Source organism: Moschus berezovskii, chromosome Y (assembly GCF_049115385.1).
Source record: "Moschus berezovskii isolate FMDL1 chromosome Y, NW_MosBer_1.0, whole genome shotgun sequence".
Taxonomy (NCBI): Eukaryota; Metazoa; Chordata; class Mammalia; order Artiodactyla; family Moschidae; genus Moschus; species Moschus berezovskii.
In genome coordinates, this window is record NC_142489.1 from 12,234,144 (window position 1) to 12,244,633 (window position 10,490).

At 39.2% G+C, this 10,490-nt stretch overlaps 1 protein-coding gene across 1 annotated transcript in view; it reads right to left on the reverse strand.

Annotated features, from left to right (window-relative positions):
* LOC129557924 (centriole and centriolar satellite protein OFD1-like) overlaps window positions 1–9,916 on the reverse strand; it is a 75,676-nt gene extending 65,760 nt beyond the window's left edge. The window contains exons 1-3 of the mRNA XM_088834463.1: window positions 9,666–9,916; window positions 9,272–9,370; window positions 2,931–3,131 (exon numbers count right to left, since the gene is read on the reverse strand). Of these exons, the coding sequence (XP_088690589.1) occupies window positions 2,931–3,131; window positions 9,272–9,364 (294 nt within the window). The 5' untranslated portion in view covers window positions 9,365–9,370; window positions 9,666–9,916. The remainder of the gene's footprint in view (window positions 1–2,930; window positions 3,132–9,271; window positions 9,371–9,665) is intronic.
* Window positions 9,917–10,490: the final 574 nt, after the last annotated feature.

Below are 10,490 nucleotides of genomic sequence, written 5' to 3' on the forward strand. Positions count from 1 at the left end.
CTGTACAGGAGACAGGGACCAAGACCATCCCCATGGAAAAGAAATGCAAAAGAGCGAAATGGCTGTCTGAGGAGGCCTTACAAATAGCTGTGAAAAGAAGAGAGGTGAAAAGCAAAGGAGAAAAGGAAAGATAGAAGCATCTGAATGCAGAGTTCCAAAGAAGAGCAAGGAGAGATAAGAAAGACTTCCTCAGTGATCAATGCAAAGAAATAGAGGAAAACAACAGAATAGGAAAAACAAGAGACCTCTTCAAAAAAATTAGAGATTCCAAGGGAACATTTCATGCAAAGATGGGCTCGATAAAGGACAGAAATGGTATGGACCTAACAGAAGCAAAAGATATTAAGAAGAGCTGGCAGGAATACACAGTAGAACTGTACAAAAGAGATCACGACCAAGATAGTCACGATAACGTGATCACTGACCTAGAGCCAGACATCTTGGAATGTGAAGTCAAGTGGGCCTTAGAAAGCATCACTACAAACAAAGCTAGTGGAGGTGATGGAATTCCAGTTGAGCTATTTCAAGTCTGAAAGATGATGCTGTGAAACTGCTGCACTCAATATGCCAGCAGATTTGGAAAACTCAGCAGTGGCCACAGGACTGGAAGAGGTCAGTCTTCATTCCAATCCCAAAGAAAGGCAATGCCAAAGAATGCTCAAACTACCACACAATTGCACTCATCTCACACGCTAGGAAAGTCATGCTCAAAATTCTCCAAACCAGGCTTCAGCAGTATGTAAACCGTGAACTCCCAGATGTTCAAGCAGGTTTTCGAAAAGGCAGAGGCACCAGACATCAAATTGAACATCTGCTGGATCATGGAGAAAGCAAGACAGTTTCAGAAACACATCTATTTCTGCTTCATTGACTATGCCAAAGACTTTGACTGTGTCGATCACAATAAACTGTGGAACATTCTGAAAGAGATGGGAATCCCAGACCACCTGACCTGCCTCTTGAGAAACCTGTATGCAGGTCAGGAAGCAACAGTTAGAACTGTACAAGGAACAACAGACTGGTTCCAAATAGGAAAAGGTGTACGTCAAGGTTGTATATTGTCACCTTGCTTATTTAACTTATATGCAGAGTACATCATGAGGAACGCTGGACTGGAAGAAGCACAAGCTGGAATCAAGATTGCTGGGAGAAATATCAATAACCTCAGATATGCAGATGACACTACCCTTATGGCAGAAAGTGAAGAGGAACTCAGAATCCTCTTGATGAAAGTGAAAGAAGAGAGTGAAAAGGTTGGCTTGAAGCTCAACATTCAGAAAACAAAGATCATGGCATCTGGTCCCATCATTTCATGGGAAATAGATGGAAAAACAGTGGAAACAGTGTCAGACTTTATTTTTTGGGGCTCCAAAATCACTGCAGCTGCTGATTGCTGCCAGGAAATTAAAAGACACTTACTCCTCGGAAGGAAAGTTATGACCAACCTTGATAGTATATTAAAAAGCAGAGACATTACTTTGCCAACCAAGGTCCGTCTAGTCAAGGCAATGGTTTTTCCCGTGGTCATGTATGGATGTGAGAGTTGGACTGTGAAGAAAGCTGATCGCCAAAGAATCGATGCTTTTGAACTGTGGTGTTGGAGAAGACTCTTGGGAGTCCCTTATACTGCAAGGAGATCCAACCAGTCCATTCTAAAGGAGATCAATCCTGGGTGTTCATTGGAGGGACTGATGCTAAAGCTGAAACTGCAATACTTTGGCCACCTCATGCGACGAGTTGACTCACTGGAAAAGACTCTGATGCTGGGAAAGGTTGGGGGCAGGAGGAGAAGGGGACGACGGAGAATGAGATGGCTGGATGGCATCACCGACTCTGTGGACATGAGTTTGAGTGAACTCCGGGAGTTGGTGATGGACAGGGAGGCCTGGCGTGCTGTGATTCATGGGGTTGCGGAGAGTTGGACATGACTGAGCGACTGAACTGAACTGAATGATGCTGAAACTTGGTTGTTAAATATACTGTATTTATTCACTGTTTATTTAGTATTTATTTATTTGGTAGTGCAGTTGTTAGCTGTGGTACGTGGGATTTAGTTCTCTTACAACTTCTGAGTATCACACTTTTGGGCAATTACGGCCCAGATAACAGCAAAAACACAGGGAAAACCCCAAGACTGAATCCTAATGTAAACTATAGCCTTCAGGTGATAATGATGTGCCAATGTAGGTTCACTGAATGTAAAACTGTACATAGTAGAAAATGTTGGGGTTGAGGGAGAGGCTGTGCTTGTATGGGGTCAGGGAGCAGATGCACTGCTTTTTGCTGTAAACATAAACTGCTCTAAAAAATTAAGTCTATTAAAAAAAAACAGGAAATTTCCTATATATGCCTTTAAAAAAAACAAAATGTAACTCTTATGTTCAATGGTTGGTAGAGAGATAGTTAAAATAATTAGGAAAAAGCTGTTTTACTATTGAAGAACTCCACAGGGTTTTAAAAGTTATTCTTCTCTTACTTAATCACAAAGAGGACAAGTATATGACGAGATTGTAGCAGAGTCAAGAAAGCACATTGTAGACCTAAATTAATGCCCTGTTGCCACTTACAAATCATGTGAACTTGAGTAAATCATCTCACTTCTCCAGAGGCTGGATCTCTACCTTTAACCCATCTACGATCTGCAAAGTGACCAGCAGTGCCAGTCTCATGACAGATGTTCAACCTAAATGGCAGTTTGGGGGTCTCAGACTACATGGAATGTCATTTCAATTCTAGCTTCAAAACATCACAATTTTGTAAAGACAAAATAAGATACCGAGGAATTGGTAACAATGTTAGATTTCATGCTCCTTTGTCACCTTATACTAAATACATGATGTAATTTCAAAGATAAAAAAGAAACAGACCCAGCTATCCAGGGAGCACTTAGCAATTTTCTGAGGAAAGTTCAGAAAAACAAAAGGTGTTACCTTTTCTTTTGCCAAACCACTTTCGGGAAAGAAGACAGAAAGCGAATACTCATAGCCACATCTCTGTAAGTGACTGGCCACTAAAAAGTTGGAGGCTTCTATTAAGAGGCAGCTCTCTTCCACTGAGATGGATGGGGACTGCACCTCACCATTCAGTATAGGGTGTGTCAGTTCATGAATCAGCTCCTTTCTGACTTGTGTCTAGAACAAATACAAAAATGAAACAAGAGGGAAAACAATTTCAGCAGGATTTTTTCCACTGGAGGTTCACAGATTTGTCACATAAATTAGAATCTTTTCTTTTATTTCCAGAATGGTTCAAGATCCATGGCCAAAATTTAGGAATCTTTTCCTGCACTCTGTCTTACACTGTTAGACAAACAGCTCAGTAGGTTCTGGAAAGAGCAGTTTGAACTGGTGGTAAGCCACAACGTGGTGAGACTCATTTCACTTTTCAGTTCAGGAACTTTTCATGGTGGTTTCAAACAAAGGAGAAAACTTGGCTTCTCCCTCAGCTCTCTGTGGATTATTAGAAGTTATGAAATCAATATGTTTAAATAATAAATATTAATATGATTAAATGTTAAAGTATATTGTTGGAAGTAAAATTAGTTTCCCAAAAGAGAAATAATATATGTAAGAGAGAAATCAGTAAATCCAAAATGCTTATTAAGATTCATTTTCACATGGACTATTTATAATTCAAGGCGCTGTGAAACATAATAGTTTCCCTCTATTTTACAATAAGAAAATTTTAGGCTAAAGTTGGCTAATTTTCTCAAGGTTATAACATGAGTATCATTGTTTATCTGGATTTTAAGAAAAATCCCGTAAGTTACTGAAACTAGTGGGTATTTGGTTTAAATATTTTGCACGTAATCTGAAAACATACAACTGGGCCGAGCTTAAGAGTACATACACTGCCTAGTTTCATGGTGTTTAACAGTAAACAACATCTAAGAAATTTTTATTAGTAGAATAAAAAGAATAAACCAATAGAGTTCTTGTTACTAACATCTCTTTTCTTCTCTTCTTTAGCTAAAGAGTAGAAAGTATATGGTGAGTGTAAAACAAAATTTATTATATGTACATTTAAAATGCTATAGCCAACAACACTTTTACACAAAACAGAATATACACAGTTTACTTCATCTGATACTAAGTGACAGCATTTACCATCAATAAAATTTAATGGTCTAATTCAATTTGTAACATGGCAAAAAGAAATATATTTAGATCCAGCTTAATTAAAAGGATTTAAGGTGTCTGTCAAACAAGTACTGAAATGGGTAAAAATTAAATAAAGGACATAAGCAGCGTAAAGGAAAAGAAGAGAAGCAAACAGTGGAATGACACTACAGATGAATTTCCATCTAAACAAACACAAAAGCACACCATATAGCACTTGCTAGAAGGAATCCAAAAAGTGGCTGGGAGGCTTTCCAGAAGCCAGTGCAAAGAGGGAAATCTATTTGCAATTAAAGTTTGAAATGTCCTCAAGGCAGAAATAGCGACAGGGTAATCACTAAAGATTTTACCTATTAAAAACTCCCCCCAAACCATTGGGGAATTCAGGTTTTTTTGAGCATGAGTCACCTGTTCTTCTAACTTGGCCCTGCAATCAACCTTTCTCGCTGAAAAAAAAAAAAAAAACTGCAAAAAACAAACCACAACTATTCTCAACTATTGTGGGAAAGAGGGGAAGTGGGGGAAACAAGACTTATGGACCCTAAGCACATCTCTCATGAGTTAACAGAGTATACAGCCAAGATTACTCTACCTAGAAAGGATCTCACTCAGATTCAACAGACAAATCAAAAGCTTTTCAGATGAGCAAAAGCTAAGAGAATTCAGAACCACCAAATCAGTTTTACAATAAATGTTAAAGGAACTTCTCCAGACAGGAAGCACAGGAGAGGAAAAAGACACAGAAAAACAAACCCAAAACAAATAAGAAAATGGTAATAGGATTACATGTGTAAATAATTACCTTGAATGGAAGTGAATTAAATGCTCCAACCAAAGGACACAGACTGGCCGAAAGGATACAAGAGCTGACTCATTTGTAAAGACCCTGATGCTGGGAAAGATTGAGGGCAGGAGAAGGGGACGACAGAGGATGAGATGGTTGGATGGCATCACCGACTCAATGAACATGAGTTTGGGTAAACTCTGGGAGTTGGTGATGGATGGGGAGGCCTGGCGTGCTGCAGTTCATGGGATCACAAAGAGTCGGACACGACTGAGCGACTGACCTGAACTGAGAAACAAATAACAACAGAAACACAACGACCCAAAACCTAAAGTACACAACAAAAAGCAGTTAAAAGAGGAAGTTTATAGCAATTCAAATCACTTCAAGAAACAAGAAAAATATCAACGATCCAAACTTACACCTAAAGCAACTAGAGAAAGAACAAAAAAATCTGATGCTAATAGAAGAAATCATAAAATATCAGAGCAGAAATCCCTGAAGTAGCACCAAAATGACAATAGCAAAGATCAATTAAATAAAAGTTAGTTCCTTGAGAAGATGAATTAAATTGATAAACCTTTAGCCAGACTCATCAAGAGAAAAAGAAACAGAATTCAAATCAAAATTAGAAATGAAAAGAAAAGTTACAACGGACTCTACAGAAATACAAAGGATGATAATACTATAAGCAACAATGACAACCTGGAAAAAATGGACAAACTCTTGGAGAGGTACAGCCTTCTAAGAATGAACCAGGAAGAAACAAACAGATCAATGACAAGTAATAAAACTGAAACTGTAAAATCTAACAAACAAAAGCCCAGGATCAGAGAGCTTCACATATGAATACTATCAAACATTTAGGTGTTAACAAGAGTTAACACCTATCCTTCTCAAACTCGTTCACAAAGTTGTAGAAGGAGGAACAGTCCCAAACTCATTCTACAAGGCCACTATCACTTTGATACTACAACCAGACAAAGATATCACAAGAAAATTACAGACCACTATAACAGATGAACACAGATTCAACAATCCTCAACAAAACACTAGCATACAGAATCTAACAACACATTAAAACAATCAAACAAAATCATCAAGTGAGATTTATCCCAGGGAGGCAAGAATTCTTCAATATACACAAATCACTGTGAAACACCATATTAACAAGCTGAAGAATGAAAAGCATATACTCATCTCAATAGATGCTGGGAAAGTTTGTCAAATTTCAATACCGATTTATAATAAAAAAATTACTCTCCAGAAAGTGGGCATAGAAGGAATCTACCTCAGCATAATAAAGGCCATATACAACAAACCCACAGTAAACATCATTCTCAGTGGTGAAAACCTGAAAGTATTTTCTCTAAGATAAGGAACAAGAAAGGATGTGCACTCTTGCCACTATTATGCAACATAGTTTTGGAAGTCCTTGCCAAGGCAAATAGAGAAGAAAAAGAAATACAAAAATTCCAAATTTAAAAAGAAGTTAAACTCTCACTGTTTGCAGATGTACCATACCTAGAAAATCCTAAAGATGCCACTTTAAAATTATGAGAGCTAATCAGTGAATTTGGTAAAGTTGTAAACACAAAATTAATACACAGAAATCTCTGCATCCCTATACATTAACAATGAAAGATCAAAAAGAGAAATTAAGGGAACAATCCCATTTACCAATGCAACAAAAAGAATAAAACACTTAGGCATAAATCTTTCTAAGGAGGTAAAAGGCCTGTACTCAGAAAACAGTGATGAAAGAAATCAAAGATGACATAAGATCAGTTGGAAGAATCAATATTGTGAAAATGACTATAATCAGTTCAGTTCAGTCACTCAGTCGTGTCCGACTCTTTGCAACCCCATGAATCACAGCATGCCAGGCTTCCCTGTCCATCACCAACTCCCAGAGTTCACTCAAACTCAAGTCCATCGAGTCGGTGATGCCATCCAGCCATCTCATTCTCTGTCGCCCCCTTCTCCTCCCGTCCCCAATCCTTCCCAGCATCAGAGTCTTTTCCAGTGAGTCAACTCATTGCATGACTATAATACCCAAAGCAATTTACAGATTCAATACAATCCTTATCAGATCCAATGCCATTTGCACAGAACTAGAACAAAAATGTTACAGTTTGCATGGAAACACAAAATGCTCCAAATAGCTAAAGCAATTTTGAGAAAGAAAAAGAGTTGGAGGAATCAGGCCCCCTGACTTCAGATGACACCACAAAACTACAGTAATTGAAACAGTACAAAACTGGCAGAAATACAGAATACAGATCAATGGCACAGAATAAAAAGTCCAGAGATAAACCCACACACCTATCACCACATAACCTGTAAAAAAGGAGACAAGAATATACAGTGGAGAAAAGACAGTTTCTTCAAAAAGTGGTGCTGGGAAAACAGTTATATGTTTTTATACACAAAATTATAACATTCTCTAACATGGTACAGAAAAATAAACTCAAAATGGGTCAAAGACATAGATGTTAATTAACACTATGATAATAAAACTCAGAGGAAAGTGTAAGCAGAACAGTCTTTGACATAAATCACAGCAAGATCTTTTTTGACCCACCTCATACAATAATAAAAAATTTTAAAAATTAACAAAGGGGCCTACTTAAGCATAAAAAGTTTTGCAGAGCAAAGGAAACCATAAAGAAGATGAAAAGACAAACCTAGGAGTGAGAGAAAATATTTGCAAATGAACAAGTTGTGCAGCTCAATATCAAAACAACAAACAATTGAACCAAAAAATGGACAAAGATCTACACAAACATTACTCCAATGAAGACATACAGATAGTCAAGAGGCACATGAAAAGATGCTCAACATGACTAATTATTAGAGAAATGCAAATCAAAACTACAGTGAGGAATAAGCTAACACAGGTCAGAATGACCATCTATGTAGGTCTTCATAGAACTATTCAGCTTCAGCTTCTTCTGTTTTAGTGGCCGTAGAACAGACCTGGATTACTGTGATGTTGAATGGTTTGCCCAGGAAACAAACAGAGATCATTCTGTCGTTTTTGGGATTGCACCCAAGTACTGCATTTCTCACTCTTTTGTTGATTATGAGGGTTATTCCACTTGTTCTAATGGATTTGTGTCCTCATTAGAAACAGACCCTGAAGCTGGGAAAGATGGAAGCCGTGGAGGGACAGGGGGTGCCGACAGAGAGGATGATGGTTGGATGGCATCACCAACCTGATGGACATGAGTTTGAGCAAACTTCGGAACTTGGTGATGGACAGAGAAGCCTGGTGTGCTGCAGTCCATGGGGCTGCAAAGAGTTGGGCCCAACCGAGTGACTGAATTGAATTGATTGATGATCATATCAATTTGCATCAGCCCTGGGATTATAAATGGGAATTCCAAACTGCAATCTTTGTAGTCTCACCCATGGAGCAGACTCACTGCCTGGGACCTCTTCCCAACTGGGACTCCAGAAGTGCTATGTCATGGGACTCCCAGTGCTGTTTAAGTCCGGATGTTGGTCAAAACCCAATTTGATGATGTATTCCCTGCTCTTTCTATTTTGCTTTTCTTTTAATGTTAGTATATTAAATGAAAGCTAGATAACTTTCTAATAAATATTTCTATTATTTATTTATATATAACAAGTGTCTTATTTTGTTAACAAATCCTTTGAACCTGCGATGAAAGTGAAAACTTTCAGCAAAAGATATGTTCTTAAATACAAAAACCACACACAGGAAAATGATCACCATTAAAGAAGATATACAAATATTGAAGAAGATATACAAATTGACACAACATTATGCCCATTAGCGCTTGTGTTAGAGATGACTTCTCTCCTGTATGCTTTTCAGATGAGCCTGAAGTGTTTCTAAGATACAAAAACAATGGAGGAGGCAACACAAAAGATTTTTCCTTGAGTTCCCTCTTTAAGTGTAAAACAGTTTTTTGAAATGTATATCGAAAACACATTTGAACTAATCGTACTCCCTGCTGTTAATCTATACATGAAATTTGTTAAGAAATATATGCTGTGCAAGAGTTCATACCTTTCAATATCTTTCAAAGAAATTTCTCATTACTCAAACTTTTCTACTGTAAGTAGTCCCTTAATGTTTTCTATATGCTGTCAATATCCTCCATTCAAATGTAACTATTACAAAACCACTTAACTCAGGAACCACTATGACTAATTTTTAAAACAAACCTAACCTTACTAAAATATGTTTAGTATTTCACGATTAAAGAGTGAACAGGGCAATAAAAGTCACCAACACAATCTGTGTATCATACTATTTTTAAACCCCAAGACATAGATGCATTTACATGTGTACTATCTATTATAGGTTAAACTTATGAAACAGGACTATAACTGATACCTTGAGTGTGTCCAGTATACCCCGATCTGTAAACGTCTGGTACAGCTTTTTGCGAAGTTCATCTTGACTCAACACATCAGATTTAAGGGGCATGATGGACTAGAAAAGAAATGGTTATGGGTTACCCAGAGGGCAGAGGAGATGTTAACTTCTGCAAACAGACCAGTTGTCTCCAAGGAAGCCTTCAGAAGTCTAGGGGAAAAGGTGCTTTAACGGAAACAAGTTGGAGAAAGAAATGGCAACCCACTCCAGTATTCTTGCCTGGACAATTCCATGGAGAGTGGGTCAAAGCTACAGTTCACGGGGTCACAAAAGTGGGACACGACTAAGGAACTAACACACACAACAGAAACAAAGACTTCACTTCCACCGAGGAAGCTGCCATTGTACCTACCTGAGCCGTCAGGCCTCGGCTTCCTCCGGAACCCTCCCCACCGTGCCCTGTGGTGCCCCCTTTGAATCCAAATGCGGGATGCAGGTGCTGGCCTAGGGCAATACCTGCCTTCAGATCCCAGGCTCTATCTCAGAGGATGGGGAGGAACAAGGTGAAGCCTCTGCCTTGCACTGCCAGCTAGGAACTCAGACAGAAACGGCGCACTTCTTGCCGGTTCTGGCCGGTGGGCTACGTATGGCCCACGCGCCAGTATAACGGCTAGAAACCGGAAGACAGAAGACCAGAGAAAGCGCAGCAGTGGCCGGAGCTCGCGCTGCTCCGAACTGATCCCACCCTCCCCGGAAGTCCTGCAAGCATAGCTGCCATAGTCTGGGGCTCTAAGGCGCAGGCGCCAAGTTACCTAGCTGTGCTGCTGAAAGTTTTGCCTACTAGCGAAAGCGTTATCACGGAGTCCGGTGTACTCTGCTTCCCGGGTCCATAGGAAAGACGAGGAGCACGGGTTGATATCTGGGCAACTGACAGGTCATTTTAGTTGCCAGTGTCTCTAAGGGGATGGAGTTAGTAGGCTCTGGGACTCAGGGGAAGTGCCTTGTACCGCATGATCCAGATGTCAGCCTTTTGTCCCACTTCTGTCCCAGCCATCCTTTCCTCACAGACATTCAGTCTGTAAATATGCGACTGCTTAGGCGCTTTGCTTTCACTGGTTTATGCAGCCCAGGTTTTTAATTTGTTTTTAACTGAAGAGTAATTGCTTTATTGAATTTTGTTGTTTTCTGTAAAACATTAACATGTATCACCCATAGATATATATGTCCCTCGCTCTGG